Source organism: Haliotis rubra, unplaced genomic scaffold (genome assembly GCF_003918875.1).
Source record: "Haliotis rubra isolate DU_JTF1 unplaced genomic scaffold, ASM391887v1 Scf173, whole genome shotgun sequence".
Classification (NCBI taxonomy): Eukaryota; Metazoa; Mollusca; class Gastropoda; order Lepetellida; family Haliotidae; genus Haliotis; species Haliotis rubra.
This window is the reverse complement of record NW_025765703.1, coordinates 1,315,573-1,334,655: the sequence shown is the minus strand read 5'-3', so window position 1 is coordinate 1,334,655 and position 19,083 is coordinate 1,315,573. Positions and strand designations below refer to the sequence as shown.

Here is a 19,083-nt window from a genome sequence, read left to right as displayed (position 1 = left end):
ATTACCCATGACCTCAGACATATTTTAAACAGTGTGAAAAGCTCATGTGACAAAACTGTAACTTAATAACAAATGAATATGTGCTTGTCAAACAGGATATGATCAAAAAGTGCCTTAGAGCTGTTGAGCATTTAATGACCCAAAAGCTCATCTGGAACTGATGCCAACACCCACAAAACTGCAAACAAATAATCCCTTGATCATTTACATACAAAAGGTTGCAGGTGAATTGGTAGTAGTGTTCTTTTTCTGCACCTACTTCATAAGGCGAAATATGGACCCCACTCAGTAATGCTGGTGTCACATACAGAGGATATTGTCACATACTTCCAGGACAACGTAACCTGCCATCAGTAGGAGGCGGAAATATAGACCCCACTCAGTAATGCTGGTGTCACATACAGAGGATATTGTCACATACTTCCAGGACAACGTAACCTGCCATCAGAAGGAGGCGGAAATCAACTAAATGAAATTTTCAGAAGTTCTGATTAGGATGTAAAACTGATCTCTACATAAGACATTGCTAAGTGAGGTCAAGAGGTCTCTCCTTGTAGCTGCCACTGCTGTGACATGGCATCACAGCTGCATACAGGCTGTTATGACTAATCCCTCAGTTACTGAAGCTGTTTTAACACTTGAGATGCTGCTTATTACACAAAACAGTTGGAAGAATGATGGCTGAGAAATATATTCTCATCTTTGTGTCTTTTGATATAAAAAATAATATATAATCTATATACGTTTAAGTTGGCAATATTCTATTCTACTCCCAAATACCCAGTAACAAATCTGGAGTTTGGAAGGTAGACAGAAAAACTAACATCTTCATAAACTTGTATTGTGAACAAGTTAATAGGAATCAGTTTCATAACTCATCTTCCTGAATTGCAAATAGCTTCAGTTGGTGTACATTCTTCTGTCATGAGGTGCAAGTATTATTTAGTGCTGCATTCAATACATCCTCCATTCAAGTGAAATCCAGATTTAAAACAACATGCCGTCTCTTTCCCTGTGGTGCTACCTTACCAACAAATCCTGTGAGCAGTGAGATATATTATTGAAAGTAATGATAGTATTCTGTAAACAACATTCCACTATGAAACACTGTAGTCTGGTCTCATTATGAACAAACTACAAGGTCACCCACCTCCAGAGCCATGCTGGCGAGTTTCACCCACAGGGAACCTGCATCATATAGGGTACCCCCCCACCCCCAGCATACAAGCTGTGATTGAAGCAGTGCTAAACCCAACTTACTCACTCATCACGGATACCAATCGCATTCCAATCCTATATCAACGTTATCAGAACCACATCATGACTTTGTTTGAGTGTCACAATTAACGAGTGTGTCCTCCAGCCATCGGATGTCCTGATGTCCCTGCCATGAGACAAAGGAGCTGGAGCCATCACACCATTAAAAATGGAAATAGACATAAGCTAACGATATCTGATAGCATTAATACATTGCACTGGAAGTGGGTATTCACCTGTCATGCCGGAGTTAACGTTGTTCAAGCCAGTGCCAAAGAAGATATATATTTTCTAGTTTTCATTTATAATACTTGATAGTCAATATACAGATGATATGCCATGTCAAATATAGTCATATAAACATGTCATCTCAACCTCATGATTATGTACAGTCCTAAAAAAGACACATGTTGGTCTTCCAACATAACAAGAGGATGTATGAGTTGAGGCTTGTCCATGGTTTCCTAAACCTGATCTGAATTATCCATGGAGTTTGAAATATTAAAACCAGAATCTCATCACTGTTATGGATTTCAACCAACATATAAGGTCTGTGAAAGAATATCAGCTGAGAGGAGCACAATTGTGTCATACCCTCATCTCACAGCTACACTGCTACTGAGTGATGAGTGGCTTCAATATCTTAAAGATTATTTATTTAGATAACATAAAAACTGTTTTGAAGCATTCTAAGCTGCTAAAAAAAGGTTTGAAATAATATGTTGGAATCACTAACCAACATATACTCATGGAAACTAATAAGGGAACACATGAAAGTACAAGTGTTCCTACATTCTTTTCCAGGTTTCTTCACAAGGTATGTATTGCACTGTGAGTGAAATTCTGGAAATAAATAAAGGAACTCTTGTACTTTTGCGTGTTCCCTTATTGGTTTCCATGAGAATGGGCTGGTTGTAGATAACGGTGCAAGTGAAACATTTCATATTTTATGATTCGTAACAATCAATGCTGAAATACTGACTCCCACATCTTAGGATGCATACTGGCACATGACAATCCTCACACGACCAGCCAGAGTAGCCAGACGGCCCAGCACCACTAGATCAGACAGACAGACATGGATTATACCCCACCACTGACACAGCAATCATAGAAACAAATCTGAAATAATTGTCTTATTGAGCAAGTACAAATTTCACCCCAGACCATTCGACATGACGTGAAGTCACCACTACTGTATTTCCATTCAATATACCGTCATCATACTGGCATACTTTACTGTAAACCCCTAAATATTTCATATAATTCAAGAACATAGAGAGGCTTTTATAATGTATATGGAAACATCTGACAGAATGAACAAAGTATGTCCCATGTTTGTCTGTATTATCCTGTCTTTGTAAGTTACACGGCTGGCTGTGTCATGTGAGTATCATGCTATATGAAACGTGTGGTGATGGTATCTGCAGTAGTTCCTGTCTGTGGAGGAAGGTAGACTGCTGTTCAACGTCGAACTCCCTCCAACTGCTATGACGAGCTGGAACAAATAACAGACATATTGTGGCCATCGGTTGGTGAGTTTCTTCTTGTTGATCTTCCATGCTTTGGGGTTAGCGAGTGGATATGGTTTAATGCTTACAAGATTATGGCAGGAGACACCAGAAAAGCGCTTTACCCATTTTGGTAATAAAAAGTCAAATACCCACCCCACGAACACAATATCCCATCTCATGTCTACTACACACTGAAAATAACAAATAAAATCACTCCATTGTATTGTAGATGAATACACTGTAAACAAAGGGAAAAGGCCGACATCTCGCCACTGTGATGTCACATCCTAAGCTCTGCCGAGGCTGGGCTTGCAATATGCCTATGCTCGGGATTTAGAGCAGTTGTTCGGTGCTATTTAGATAACAACAAAATCACTTATGAATTTTTCTTGTGAGTAAAAAAGTATACTTTGTTTGACCATCTAAACCAGGAAGGATTTTGACGTTTCAAATGCATGATACCCTCCTTCATAATTTCTTTTAATAAGAAAAAGCTTAAAATTGAATCCTACTGCCTCCTCATGCTGAGTTTAAATCATAAATGAAGAATCCCCCATGTGAACTAGAAGCCATGTGTAATACTCACGCAGACATCACCTGGTTTACACTAGCAGTCACTACGCTCAACACTCGATCAATCTCAGCTTTGTCCAGCCTGCAGTTCACAGACACTCGAATACTGAAATAAATACAGTGTAATTAATAACTGTAACATCTGAAAAAGAACATGAAGTTTAAACCAACATATAAGATGATTAAATCTACCGAACACAAATCACATATATGATGTGTGCCAAGATACATCCTATCTAAATACTTATCAGATCAGAAGAGTATGCAATATTCCTTCTTGGTTTGATAATAAACCAATGTAGACACTATAGTACATTCATCCAACCACAGCCACCAACCAGTCTAGCATGCTCCTGTGTTACTTAAAGCCATTTTTATGGGCCCCTGCGGCCAGGTGACAGGCGGATCCAATCTTCTCAGAGATGGACAGTCGCCAGTGAGCATAACTATAGAGACGACCTTGACCTGAGTAAGGATATGGGTGTGCAGGTCGCTGTCCAGGGACAGCAGAAAAGTGGACTTCTGGGCAAGAATTACGACTCCTGCTGTAGTGTTCTAAGGGAAAGGTGCCGCCATATAGCTGGAAATATTGCTGAATCACGCCAGGCTATTTGACCATGTATCAACCATGAAGCATAGAAGCTGTGAGTTCAGGAGTAGTGTTAATGCAGATAGAGCAGGAGGATCCAGGACTGATTAATCAATGAGACACAATTGGCGATGGTGCCGCCTGAAAGATGTGTCTTGTTACATAGGTACTAATCAGGGGTTACCCAGGGTAGATGAATGTATAAAGTTGACACTAGTTACTGGAGACCTCATTGAAGTAGCGCTTAAGCTGGAAACCTTAAGTCAGTAGGTTGTCCACTCAAAGATCTTAAGCCTGAGAGACTGGGATTTTTTAAACAAAGATCTGAAGCTGATGATTTACCTTCATGAATCAGAGGTTCCAGGTCCTGTAGTGTCTGGGAAGTGCTTAGCTCAAACTTATACAAGGTGACCTGCCATCGAAGCAGTTAAAAGAGTAGGAACATGACCAGTTGGACAAGTCTACTGATCCAAAGATTTCTAATATGGCTGAGCCTGCTGGAGGTGCTTAGCTTTAGGCTGTTAAAGTGTCCTAGTGTTCTGAGTGTCTGAACTGTACATCGGCTTGGCAGTAACAGCAGCAAGTAGAGGTGCTGTGGTAGAGAATGAAATCACATGGACCTTGAACTTGGAGCACCTTTAGAATACAGCACCACAACTTCTCGTGTGGACAGATTCTGCCATAGGTCACCTGTCACCAAGGCAAGCAACCAGTTTTGTGAGAATCTATCGACCGTAGGATTATTAGCTAAACGACTAAGCTACGTCTACACTGTTACAGTTTGTGCAAATTTATGTAGATGCTTTCAGCAAATCGACCATTTGTGGAGGAGACATCATATAGAGTCTATTCATGAACAGGCAGCACTTGACGTGCTGTCGGTTAATACGTTTGCACCAGGAGGTAAGGTGCCTGTGGGGAAGCAGCTACTGAAGTGACGAAGTAGGAAGAGGCACCTGGTAAAATGGTGGCTGGAGTAGGTGAGGTAGCACCTGCTGTTTAAAGCACCTATGAGGGAGCACCTAATGGGGCTGGAACAAAATCAGAACCTGAAACTACATAAGGCAGGAAAGTAAGCAGTTGGTATGAAGGTCACAGTCCATCATGGATGGTAGATAACCTTGGAGGTAGTGGCTAAAGGTGACTCCTTGAGGCTCCATACTGGTGCAATGGCACTAGTTGTGCAGTGCTTGGACATTCTGGGTGCCATGTGAGGCATGAGATACAGCTTACAGGGTCGGACTAAAACATTCCCAGCAGTGGTAACATGAGGGCAGTCCCACTACATCAGGTTTTTGAAGGTGACCAAGCTGTTGTAGCAGCGACAACAGCAGGCTTGCTTAGGGAAACAGAGCTCAGGGGTGAATTCTCTCACTCACTCCATGGAAGATCGGCAAACACCGCAGACTTCTTACCCTGTCAATTCACACTCTTGACAGGGGGGTCATCATCAACAACAGACAATGGTGACAATGCTGTTCATTGTTTATAAAATCTACAACAATATCATAAGAAAGAAAAGAAAGCCATGGTCAAAGAGTGATATTCATGGACAGAAAATGGGAGGAAAATAGCCTGTGCCAACATGAGTTGGACATTTACATTAGAGATGGATCACAGCAAGGACACAAATGATAACTACCATCATGACACGGGACAAGATGTACTCAGAAAATGAAAGGAACACAAAATGCGAAAGGTTGCCACATGTTCTCATATTTAGTCACTCTTAATTATTCCACAGAAATTGGTGATTAAACAGGAATAAAGAAGTCTATTCCCAATGATAATTCAAGAAAGAAACCAGTATACATCCTGTCACTTTTTATCACAGGAGCAGACTAGGAACAAAGTGGCTGGAGGGTGTATTCAGGTAAATGTTCTACATTGGTCTCCACTGTTGTACAATCAAACAAGAAGGAAAATTGTTTATTGTTGTGGAAGGATAAGTTAAAACCCAAGTTACCAGGAGTAGTTATGACATCTGTCAGCTGCTATGTCAGATGATAAATTCCCATTTTACAATACAGAAGCTGGTGCTTCACTGTAGAGCACGAGACGAGGTAGCACTCACCTGGGGCATGGAAGAATGTGCTCCTCCTTCTCAAGGTAGCGTGCCAGGGTCAGTGCTACGCCCTGCTTCATCGACTGTAACAAAGATATGCAGATTTTAGGAATGATTTTGTATTTCTGATGGAATAAAAGTTAAGGTTTATCGCTGTAATATATGAATCCCTGAAAGTCCAAGGGAAGTAACTCTTATTCTTGTCTTAATTAAAAAATGTAATGTAAGACTTCTAAGTATGTTATCCTTAAACATATAACAAAGTTTTTATAGGACCACAAAACTGGTCAAAACGTGTGATTTGACTGCTCTAATGACAATGACGCTGCCATGACAACGAAACTCACATGGTCAACAATCATCTGCAGGGTTTTCATGTCCAGATCCCGGTCATCTGATGGCTCGGACAGGCGGACATGCTTGATGGGAGCAATGGGATCACCCAGGACACAGAAGCCCTCAAGCCTGGAAAACATCACATCAAAGTCAGGTTTTATGACACGAAGACACTGTATTTGCTGAAGTTATATCATACCTGTCAGAATATATACAGAGCATGTATAGAGACAGAACATATTCTTGCTTAAATCTTAATCTAGATTAAACGTGTTGTTTACCACAACTAGGTTCAGAATGGAATCTCTGCCTGAACTATCAAACAAAGGGCTAAGAACGTGAACCCACAAAAAACAGCAGGCCTCCCTCTGGTTTCCATCCAATCACATTAACCAGCCATTGTGACCATTCCTGACAAGTATGACGCTCCGGGAATCCCCCACAAGTAACTAACACATAACACTGAAGATCCTTCTACTCACTTGGAGAGGCCCTTGTGCATCAGCTTGGAGTTCTCCTCAAGCTGTATCAGTAAGCCTGAAAACAATAAAAGGTGCATCATAAATGTTGTAGTAAAGGAATAGAGGTCAAAGCCATGCTCAACAGTACAGTGAAATCCAGTATAGTAGAAACTGGACATCTATAGTATAGGGATAAGCTAAGATGACACTTTTGTTGGGCTTGACTAGATCTATCATTATTTGACTGGTTCCCTGAGTCACCTTTAAATGTTAATTAGGTATTTCAACAGAAGGATTATGGTAGTGTTTGTACTATTAGGAATTTGTTGTACAGGCTGTGATCACAGTCACACCTGGCTGAGTGATCCACCGGTGCACACTGATGATGACAAAGCATTATCTGAGTTACTGTTAGACCGCCCAACCCATTAAGTTGCCATGGCATTCATAGGTTTCTGGAGACCAACTCTAGGCAACTGACATGGGATGCAGGGTATTCACATAAGATAGTAGCACTATGACACTCATAAGCCTACGATATACTAGAGTTACGACAGGTTGTAACGTTATGGATGCTTTGTGGATTGGGCCCCTGGATCTGAAGTCTACCCACCAGGGTTGTTGTCCAGGATGCTAATGGCCTGTGTGGCAGCTGAAGCCAGCATAGGTGGCAGGGAGGCCGAGAAACAGTAGCCCAGTCCGGACAGTCGCTGAAAACAAACACATTATCAGCAAAAAGGACACATTCTAAACAAAACCATGAATATCAAATTCACAACAAATACCAGGCTAGTACATGAAGTTGTTTCTTTTGTTTAATTACAAAATGATTCTTTCATACACAACATCTGAGTCAACCAGTCTCTGTTTTTCCCCCTTAATGCAGAGCACCAGGCAGGGACACAACAAGTACCATCTTTATACCTCTTTCATCAGCGTCCCTCCTATACAAGCAGATGCTATGTTCACTACATCATGGAGGGGTGACTTCTATCAGAAAGAAACAACAACAAAGAGTGTGGGACATAACACCCATAGCTTGGATCACCATAGTGACAGTGACAAACTGTTACACATTACGACAAGTCTGTGGCTCTGATGATATGGATGGCCAAAACATCATTGTATGGTCATGTGGACCTAAGCTTTTCATACAATTATTAAGTCTTGTATAAAACCATTATTACTTTGAAGGTACCCTTGTGTAAAAGGATTTCTAGGTATTACTTTACCTGGTGATCAATGACATATTTCCGCCCACAACAGAATCCCCCGATGGAGGCAATGGAGTTCTCTAGAGATGCAGCAATCAGATCAATTTCGTCTATCTGTAAACACAGCATCAGATATAGCCACCAGAATGATAACAGGTTTCTATCAACACCTGTTTTCACAGTCTTACACACAAGTTACTTCAAGGGACTGTTTACATTCTAATAGCAAGCAACTGAAAGAAAAGATCAAGAAACAGGCTGGCAAGTTATGACTCCGATATCTTACATTCACATTGAAGTATTCAGTGACTCCTCGGCCAGTCTTCCCCAGCACACCAAATGAGAGACTCTCCTCCAGGAAAATGCGAACCTTGTACTTCCATTTGAGCTCCAGCTGGTGACAAAATTATTTACATAATGAAGTCTGATTATTTCTTAACATTTCACACCACAGCTAAAAGATGGCAGCATGTAAATAATGGATCCTGGACCATTGACTTAAAGTATGAGCAAAGACCTAGGTTGTTGGGACCTAAACACACAGTGGGAACTAGGTCACCGAGAGACTCCACACTTGGTCCATTTGGTCGCCAGTACTACCAGCAAAGGTTGTGGACCTGTTCTAGGTTGGAGTCCCAACAGATATCATCCTGAAGTATAGTGCCTGCATTAAGTGTAGGCCAGCACGAGAAGTACCAATAGACATGATTACCCATACCCAGCATCTGCTTGTCAGCAGGATACCTTGAACGAAAATACCTGTCAAAATTGAAATTAACTATAAATTGTATATTTATAACGCTTATCCTATCTCACGTTCTGTTCTCTCTCTCTCCTATGTTCAACATTTGAGTGTAAACAAACTGTAACAAAGTTCTCTGCCTCTATGAACAGTTCAACCGAACACAACCTTGCTACCCCATCGGGTCTGGACAACTTGGGTAGCTCCTGGGAAGCGTGCAGGTTGTCTCCTGATTGGTCATGTGACCCTCCTTTGTAGTCATTCTTGTCTTGGAGCAGATAGTCGTAACCTGTGTAGCGAGTTTGGTCGAGCGGGTATCCACCGCGTGAGATAGGATAAGCATCATAAATATACAATTTACAGTTAACATTTTAAAGTGTTAACACTTATCCTATCTCACGTTCTGTACTTATCCCAGGGTTGGACGGTGGGCCACAAATGACCCTGTGTCTGTAGGTGGATGACAACCTTGATCATGGTGATGATGATGCTCAGGGGAGGCTGGTTATGACTGCAAACTGATGATTGACTGCATAGCTCACTTGTGATGGGTTACATCTAGTAAACCCCTTAGCATTACACAGCACAAAACTCCAAGTGTGGAGTCTTGGCGCTCCCAAGTTTACGTGGTTTTCAAGCCGTATCATTTGTCAAAGGGCAATTGACAAAACTCAGGTTTCCCTGCTTCACCCCGATTTCAAGAAAGACCCAGTAAACTAAAGTCTTGCAATATTAGTCTTGCCAGCACCTGCATCGAAACCATACACCGTGATCACAAATAAAGGTGAAGGGCTCGGTTAGCTGAACTGTTTAATGTTCAGTTGCAGACGACAGCGAATGACCCATGCTCCTTTGCTTGAGCTTGATCAAGGATGTGTCCAGCAACCTGAAGCGGAACACATCGAATCCACTGGAATTCGGTATTCCTACACCACTGATGTAATTGTTCGTTAGAGTAGAGGCCAATGAGTATGAGTGTCGATCACCTCTGCATTGTAGCACAAGACTGGCCTCTCAGTCTATGATGAAGTCGCCCAGTGGTGACTGTACTGCACTGCCACTGTTCCAGGTGAGGTAGATCTATGCCTAAGGAAAGTAGAACAAAGATGAAGTGAAATGAATACACCTTTATTTACTTTTTACATGGAAACACAGATGAAGGATGTCATTATCTGCATTGTCGGGATGAGGACAGCTGCTGTGTCAGTACCAAAGGACCAAATGATGGAGTCCTTCTGCGTCAGTCACTGAGAGGTGAGTGGGAGGCAAAAACCATCTCTGATCTCCAAAAACACCCCTCCATAATAGATGTCAACGATCAGTTGCTGTGAAGAGCCATTGTAGATGCCAGGACCTTGAGTCTCATGAGGGTTCAATGCAGCTGACAGGGGAAGCCTGGCAAAGGTGTAGGCTTGCAGGCTGGTCTATCTCATCCAGAAGGCCAACGTGGTATGACAGACTTCCGCTGAAGCAGCTGTTATAGTGGCGGTATAGTGAAGAATCTATCCAGTTGCCCTGGCAGTTTGCTATGAAGTCCCAATGAAGACCCAGAAAAACTCTGCCAGGATTTTCCTCTCAAACTGTATTCGGTTAACGTCCAGGGCATGGGGTTCCAACATATGAGCAGCAGTAACCAGTGATACCAGGAAGAAAGTCTTGAAGGTAATGTGTTCAAAGTTCTTCTCTTCTAAAGGTTCGTAATCGTCTGAGATGAGATGTCGCAGAATGATCGAGAGGTCCCATACCGGAGCTCGGAACTTCTCAGGTTGGTCAGTCAACTTGTAGGAGTGCAGTAGGCACAGTTGAAATCTTATTCCTCATCGCCGTAGCTTTAACTGTGTTGATACCTGCTAAGTAAGTAGCAAGGGTAGATGCCTTCAGTTTAATTGACATATGCAGATGTTGTAGGTATTCAGCAAAATCCTGGCAGATGCTGTAGCAGGAGACAGCATGCTCTTCAATCTGCAGTAGTCTTCGGAACTTCTTCCACTAGTCATCATAAAGAGAGTGTGTAGAAGTACGATGAGCCAAAGTAATTCAACTCCAGTTTGTTTATGTGAAGAGACTGATCGTTTAACGACCAATGCCCTGCCACTTGTTGATCGTGAAGATGGGCTCCCCATCCTCTAAGCGATGCATCTACGAATACGTGTTGAGTGGAGTTGAATGGCATCAAACAAACTCTTTTGCAACTTTAGATTCATCGAGCCACCATAGTAGGTACTGATGGAGCAATGAATTTGGAAGGATCGATGCATCGGGATCATCGAGCCTCAGGAACGGATGTAGAAATCTCAGGATCGGACACAGTTGTAGATGACCCCTGATCGCGAGGGCTTGTTCTGATGTCAGCAGGCCAAGTAGCTCCTGCCACTGTCGAAAAGTTCTCTCTTGAGACAGCACCTTATGGTAGAATGCATTGAATCTTGACCCCATCCTTCCCCTGATGAGTGTTGAATACGGACCCGATGAACTGCAATCGTTGAGTTGGAATCAGTTCTGACGGCTTGGTGTTGATCCACCCTAGCTGGTGAAGTAGCTTGGTGTAGATGTTGTAGGAGGATCTGTCGATCTATTTGGTCTTGTATACAATCTGACTGCTGCATCTGCTTACTAGCTGCTAACATAGCTCACACAATCATATAAAAGTCAATATTGCATTGAGATTGGGTATCTTGGGAATGATCCCAAGATACAGGTAGAGCCGGTCTGGTAGCTTGCGGAGTGACAATATGGGTATGGGTGACTCTATCACTCAATGGCTGCTGTCTATAGTAGAATCTGTAGGGATCCCCGAAGAGATGAGGTTCATCAAAACTCATTGAACGAGTTGAAGTCTGACGTCTGGTCAAGTCCGGAGGAATCGTCTATAGACGAGGGATCACTGAATCTAGCTGGTTCGGCAAATCACGAGGGTTCAGCGACTTATGGATTACCACAGATGGTCTGGTGTTAGGCGAACCACTGGAGGCATCCGAAGGATGAAACAGTCGTCTCAAATTCTCACTTAAGTAAGAGTCGGAGGACGCGTTCTGAAAATCCTCATGCTCAGAGATCGAAGAGGAAGCCCTTTTTAACGGGTCCCTTTCTTCGATCTCTTAGCTGAAGTAAAGCCTAAATCATCTGACTTATGTCTGGAGTCCCTATAGTTAGCAAAAGTTGTCATCATCCAACTTGGCTCATAGGCTGCACCTGGTCTTCCAGTCACAAAGACCAATGCAGTCTGCGTGTGGATCCTAGATGGAGAATGTCTTCTTGCAGTCCACGCAAACTCTTGTTTTCTTGATGTTGCATGCTCTTTCCCCATGATGTAAGGTTTTTAAAGTCAATTTATTTGTGACAGTTTACAGCTCGTCAGCACCCTAGTGCAAAAAGAAAGAGAATGACTACCAATGAGGGTCACATGACCAATCCGTGCACAAGCTGCATGCTTCCCAGGAGCTACCCAAGCTGTCCAGACTCAATGGGGTAGGTGTGTTTGTTGAGCTGTTCAGAATGGCCGAAAACTTTGTTACAGTTTGTTTCCACTTAACTGGCGAACGTAAGAGAGAAAGTACAGAACGTGAGATAGAATAAGTTTAAAAATTACATTTATCCCACTGTGATATTAGAACTTCAACCCTGGGCTGGCTACAATTTAAGACAGTCAACACAGAACTTCAAATGAACAAATCTTAACTATAAATTGGCTTCCGTTTTCTAGGCTGCATCAAAAGTGGCTGACAGAGAATGCACAGGATGCAGTGAGACAAGTGAGTTAGTGAGTAAGGTGGGTTTAAAGCTGCTGTTGGTGGCTCATTGTGTCAGTTACAGCAAGATTCCTTCACTAGTGACAGTAACTAACAGATGTTAACCACAGGAATGAGCCAGGTCACACAGTGTAACCATGGTAACCATCCTAGCCTCATGACTCACCAGTTTAGGTAGAGGGCAGATGTCACCATAGTTGATAGACAGTCCTTCTGTAACTATGAAACGTCTTGTTGCTTTTGCTTTCTTGGGATTCTGCAACGAAACAAGAGTCATCAGTAGATGACATCCAACAAACTGACTGGACAAAGGGTGTAGATTCCTCATTTGTCTCTATGTCTAGTTCAGTGAAGACAAATGTGACATTGTTTAGTATCATAAATAAAATAATCATTAAAAGGCACCAGTTCACCACCAGACAGATCTGTACAGCAAATGTCTACATGGAATATTTAACGGTTTTGGAGTTGTGCTCCAGAAACAGATGCAGGATGGATGGATGGACAGACATATTGGTTGCTACATCCAGGTTCAAACCAGGTGATTACAAGACATTGGGAGCACAGTTGGTTGGAGGGAGAAACCGATAGACATGTTGATCGCTATGTGCCCCTACTGGTAAAACCAGGGGATGACAATACACTATGAGCACAATTGTTCAGCTACAGGAATATCAGGGATCAAATCAACACATCCATACTCAATCAGTTCAGTTCAAAGTGTCCATTTTCACCTTAAGTTAGGTATGAAATGTGGATTGGACATAATTCTTATGTTTGCAATTTACAATGATATTAAAATGTCAATAGAGTCTCTATCAGTTCCTTGTCAAATTCATCAGTTCCCTTTTATGTTCTTTTCAACCTTTTCTCCATATTGAAAAGGATATCAAGTAATTTTTGCCTCACCTTTCAAAAACGACCATTTCAGAAACAATTGATTAAATTGCAATGACAATGGTTGCAGACATGAAACTGCTCTCAGTTTGAAAGAACAAGATGTCACATGTCTCAAATTACCTTTTTATCATTTTTTTCCTGCTCAATAAGAAGTCGCTCCAAGTCATCCGTGTCATTGTGCTTGAAGAACTTGACAATGCTACGAGATGCCACCAGACCTTTCTGGATGGAGAAGCACACTCCTTCATCACTGTACAAACAACAACAATTGCTTTATGGGTAGTACTCAAAACAGTTTTCATCACAAACTACAAACTACTTCATTGTTTATTTGAAGAACTCAGTAGAAGACTACTGCCCAATTTCTCCAAAAAGGTTTTGGGAAAGCCTAGAGTAAAGCAGGCTGTTGACATTTACCACCTAAATGAAAGCCAAGAGCCAAATATGGCCATTTGACTGAGCAACAGTCATAATGGATCAAAACAGGAACCCAGCAGATCTTGCAGCTAAGGGAAGCAACTCTTCTTGTCATATATCTGTCCACTTGGGTCTCCTGTGTCCCTGACTTCACATGATCACAACAGAAACTTTGTAATGTTCTTCAAACTTCAATCCACATCTCAATCTATGGTCCCTTACATTTAGAATCAATGCTGTGGGTAAAGCAGGCTGAGATGGAAGGCTGATGGTGATTTGACACTTACCAGAACACTATGTCCCCCCTCTTGGAATAGGCTGGGATAGCACTGGCAATGGTGGCAAACCCGTAAGAATACAAGATTGCTTCCTCACAATTCATGAACTTGGCAAGCTTATCCTCCAGTTCCAAGTGAACATCTGAGAAGGGAATCAGTAGTAATAATACTTGTGATGTCACAAAGGTTCTAAAGACAATATAAGAGACTAAACATAAATCTTAGGTCTTGGCACTTACACAAGTCAATAATTATTCCAAATAACATGTAATGGTTTCAAAGTAACTGGAAATGTTTTCTGTTTTACTGACTGCACACTAAAGGGAAACCTAAAGGACATGTCAGTAATTAATGGGATGGGTTGGGCTGAGGTGGGGTTATTGGTCTCAGAAATGTATCATACTTTCCCACCCACTTATTTCAAATAGCACCTCATAACAGTTTGCCTATTATATAAGAATAAAAAATAACTATTAATGACAAATCTTTAAAGAACAGTTAGTTTCTGAGCTGCTTACCCATGGTTCCATAAAAGCCTCTTGGTCCACATGAGCCTACTCCATAGACTTTCAGTGCAGCAATGGCCTCCTTCTACAACATGAAGTGGACTACCCCGTCACATCCCATAAAAGTACATTAAAAACATACTTCAAATGTGAAAAGTCTCGCTACTATTCATAATGTTCATCTGTTGGGTTCTAATGGACTCCATCATTACAGTGATAATAAACATTTAGCATATTAGGGACAATATTTTAGCAAACATGGCCATCCTTTCATACTTAGTGTAACCATGACAACCACAACCAACCGGTCCAATTTGCAACAGCTGGGCAACCCACTGCCTGAGTGGGAGTATTCCTCGGTAACTCTAGTCACTATAGCAATAATTCACCATCATGGCAGGGGCAATGATATGAGGTACGCAATGACATGTGGTCAACCAAGTCAGCCAGTCTCACCACCCAATTAGTGGCCTCTTACAACAAACATAGGTTACTACGGACCAACATTCTTGCCTTACACTTTCATGGGAAACATCAAAATAAATTGTGAAGTTTTACTTTTCGGTGAACATGTGTACAACATTTCTGACACTGTTGTTACATTAACTGACTCAGCTTAATTTGATTGCTTTGGTCAGGTTTCAAGTCCTTGGTTTTACCATGCATTTGTCCGTGTATTATATCTTGTATCACATAACTCGTTATTTCTACTGTGAATAACAACTAGGTGCACTATTGAAACCTTAATTAAAATTAGGGTTGTAAAGATTTGGAAGGCCATGATAAGAAATGAATCTTGATGCATTATACAATATGTATCTCGATATACCAGAAACAGCCCACAAAGGCCACAAAGTTAAACATGAGTGTACAATGTAACATATGTTATATTTGGGATTACACTTTCTTAGTAAAGTACACATTCTAGTACTTTTAGGGTTGAGTCCCATCCGGTGTACAATGTATTTCAATTGTGAGAAAAGGTGACTGAAGGATGCTTATTACTAGTCAATCCTAAAAATTACCAAGGAAACCAAAACAATCCCAAACAGCTGATTTGTAGGAGATGAACAGCCTACATTGATTTCTACATGGTTGAGGTTATTTCTTCTTAAATTGAACTTAACAAGCTCAATGGTTGACAAAACAACCTGTGAACCACAAGAGGGAAAAGGTCTGGTTCAAATGGCAATCACATAACCAACTTATACTAATCAGTGTAAATATATTCATATCAAACCTCAATGCTTTTATCATTGATCATTCCAAGGAAGTCTAGAGTGGCCATGTTGATACACCGCTTGCCATTGATGTTCACATACTTGTCTGGACGGCTGAAATCGGAAAAGGTTAAACTACATAGGACAGTGAGTGAGTGAGTGAGTGGGAGGGAGGGAATACAATTATCCATTTCTTTGAATAGCATGTCAGTTACATTAAGGCTTGTCAGCTTACCGAGGCAGGAAAGCCTAAACTGCACGTCAAGGAAGTTTATCACTTTGATGAAACCAAAATGCATATGTTTGGTGTGGACAATCTAAAATACATAATCGCAGCAAACTGGTAATCAAAACCCACAAACACAGGTTACTGGCACTTCTAAGGGAAGCAACTCCACACAGTAAATTGTGGTGCCCAAAAACACTTGGCCATCCCTTCCCCCACCATGACTAAGTGACTAGACTAGAGCTTGAATAACTTGTACACACTTGGGGATGTTTTTGTACTGCAAGTGTAGTTCAACACAAAACCGTTAAATTGTCAGTTTACGATTCTGAAACAATGATCACCACAGGAGACTTCTTTACTGTAACATTGATCCAAATTACAAGTACAGTTGAGACTATGATGTTGACACTATGACGTCACAACTGTAACTTCACCTGATGTAGGGATCTGTAATGGTCCTGAAAAGTTGTGTGGGAAAGAATAAAGAAGCTTAAATCCATAAAAAATATCTTGGACATCTATAACAACTTCTAAATGTCGCTAAAAGACATCAAATTCTTACTGGGAGTTAAAATGGAGTTACTTGAATACACAAATTGTATGATGTCATTCCATACCCAGATATCATGTTATGCTCCATGCTCTGAAGAACTGGATGATCATCTGGTACATGAGGAGCCAAGGGCTCTGGTTGCCAGTCTGCAATAAGGTCTGACTTTTCCTGTTAAAAAATACATTTAGCTATTATTTCTCACACATTTAAACAATACTGATGTGTCTAACAGTACATATTACTAGAAAACCTTATATGTGGCCAATATGTATCAGGAACACAAAATATCTACATATATTTCACCTGGTAAGTTCATGAGTCACAAAAACATACACAGTGAACATAACACTCAAATCTACTGAAAATAGATGCCCTAGTTTGTGTTGCACAAGAGTTGTTTTCATTTTATTACATCTGCAAAAATATATATATTGATGTTCTGTATTGAGAAATAACAGTATCAATTAACAACTATATTCAATTTCATGAATACACAATGCCATTTAGAAAGTGGTCAAATGTAACATATGTTCAACTGATCAACATGTATCTTCCACTGGGCATATAGTTACAAAATAGGAGGCAATGTATAATAATGCTGTCAAGTGGCAATCAACCTAAATTGAGGGTTAACATGGCAAGGAGAATATAGATGACCATGAACTTCTCACTAAAATTGCTACAAAATCTGTATGATCTCTTCAGGTATGGGCTTTGCTGTATTTAATCCTTTCATTTCTTTGGCTTCAATTTTCAAACAGTTAAGACAACACGGGCAAAATGAACACATGCCAACATAAATATGTGCTCATCCCAATATGTGAAGTCTTCAAGAAAGGAATCCAGCTATACATCAAATAGGAACATCTGATTGGTTGGTATCAAAAGACTCCAAAAGTAAGTATGGTTTGAAATCTATTAATAAAATATGAAAGTCTGTCAAATCAAAACACATCGTGGAGTGTTTTACAGATCTGATCACACTACTTTACTCTTTCTTTTCATCATGACATGGGCATAGAAATTCTAATAATAATCAACTGTTCTGACAGGTGTTCAGTACTTCACTTCAGACTTCTCCATAATAATACGTAAAATAACAATAAATAAACGACATGTTAATCAAGAATAATGCACATCTCAAGTTCATCAGGAAGTATAAATCATGTTTAGAATAGATTGCATGACTAATAAACATGGTACTTATGAAGCTGCTTAGAGGTGGGTCTAGGAGCTTGGTCACAACTCCAAAAGTGTACAAACCTTTTCTGTCAAGACAGTTCTTTCTGGAGCATAGCTCTTGGAGAATATAAGCTTGAATATCCATACTATCAACAAAGCTTCAAACACCAAGTGGTAGGCTGGTGCCTGCAACAAAATTATTCCTGTCATGTCTAATTTCTATATTGTATATTTGATATTATACTGTAAAACTTAAACATGATGCCTATACTAAATAAACACCAGCTTTACTTACTTTGTGTCCGACACTCACCTGTAAATATATCGATACATCCAAAACGTTTATAAATGTTTTTCTCTAAATTATGTAATAGTTACAAAATAAAGTTTAATATGTAATGTAACATCAACGAATCATAATTAAAAAATAATATGATACATCTATAAACGAAATCATATGGTTTGTAGCATAAAAACTGATTGAATTCCATTCTGATGACAATATAAGCCAAATATAATTTATCTATAAGTACGGTTCCCATCTCGAAAACAGAGCAGGTGCACCCTTTCGGAGAGTTTCACATATGCGAAAAACCGCCATCAGTTTCACGATGGATGTGATGTAATTACTCGTATTCTAAGATTTTACAAAAGAGTTAAATATGTTCAATAATTATTTCTCACCTGTATAAAACCCTGTATAAGGTCATACATGTCCCATGTAGCTGGCAGAACCGCCATTGTGATGCTTGTCGTGAAGGTAGCGAGAGTTACATAGGGGAGGTAATCCGGTTGACAAGTTGAATCTTGTACACGCCCATCAGGTCTAAGGGACCATTTCAAAAGTTCAAGGTGAAATTTAAAGAAATATTCTTACGTTAAGTGACATGTTGACCGATTTTATTAATAATATTAATTATTATCCATAATTAAATTATAGAAGTGTTTTCCAGAGAAAATTCTGGCCTGGTTGAATTGCTTGTTTTCACAGATTGTTTGGTGTTTTCTTTCCTTGTCTGAATATATTTATACGGCTTTTTATTAAACTACCAGGTTTGTGCATTTATGGGCACAAAACAAATGAAAAAGAATCTCTAGTTGTGTGTTCACATACCCTTGTCTCATTAACATCTGGGGTCTTCAACAACACATTCTTGTTGTAAGAGGCAACTGACAGGATTGTGTTCAGGTTTGCTGAATTGGTTCACAAATGTCATGGTATCCCAGTTGTATAGATTGATGCTCATGCTGTTATTCAGTTATTTACAGACTGACATTATATAACTGAAATATTGCAG

At 40.4% G+C, this 19,083-nt stretch overlaps 1 protein-coding gene across 1 annotated transcript; it reads right to left on the bottom strand.

The window, feature by feature from the left end:
* Window positions 1–2,685: 2,685 nt before the first annotated feature.
* On the bottom strand, window positions 2,686–18,554 carry LOC124272816 (serine palmitoyltransferase 1-like). Its single transcript, XM_046708033.1, has 16 exons — window positions 18,470–18,554; window positions 17,867–17,971; window positions 16,668–16,771; window positions 15,842–15,935; window positions 14,614–14,686; window positions 14,105–14,237; window positions 13,521–13,650; window positions 12,667–12,756; window positions 8,296–8,403; window positions 8,028–8,123; window positions 7,409–7,505; window positions 6,817–6,871; window positions 6,346–6,463; window positions 6,008–6,081; window positions 3,358–3,450; window positions 2,686–2,755 (listed from the first exon to the last, which is right to left on the bottom strand). The coding sequence occupies exons 1-16, from the start codon at window positions 18,524–18,526 to the stop codon at window positions 2,746–2,748; spliced, it is 1,437 nt and encodes a 478-aa protein (XP_046563989.1). The 5' UTR covers window positions 18,527–18,554; the 3' UTR covers window positions 2,686–2,745.
* Between the last annotated feature and the right edge of the window lie 529 nt (window positions 18,555–19,083).

What these genes read in the sequence shown, in the direction of transcription:
- LOC124272816 (XM_046708033.1), bottom strand. Translation starts at nt 18,526, where the DNA reads ATGGCGGTTCTGCCAGCTACATGGGACATGTATGACCTTATACAGGGT. An exon ending in TTATACAGGGTTTTATACAG is followed by an intron (nt 17,972 to 18,469) that starts GTGAGAAATAAT and finishes ATTTTGTTGCAG; the next exon opens with GCACCAGCCTACCACTTGGT. An exon ending in AGGGGGGACATAGTGTTCTG is followed by an intron (nt 13,651 to 14,104) that starts GTAAGTGTCAAA and finishes TTGTTTGTACAG; the next exon opens with TGATGAAGGAGTGTGCTTCT.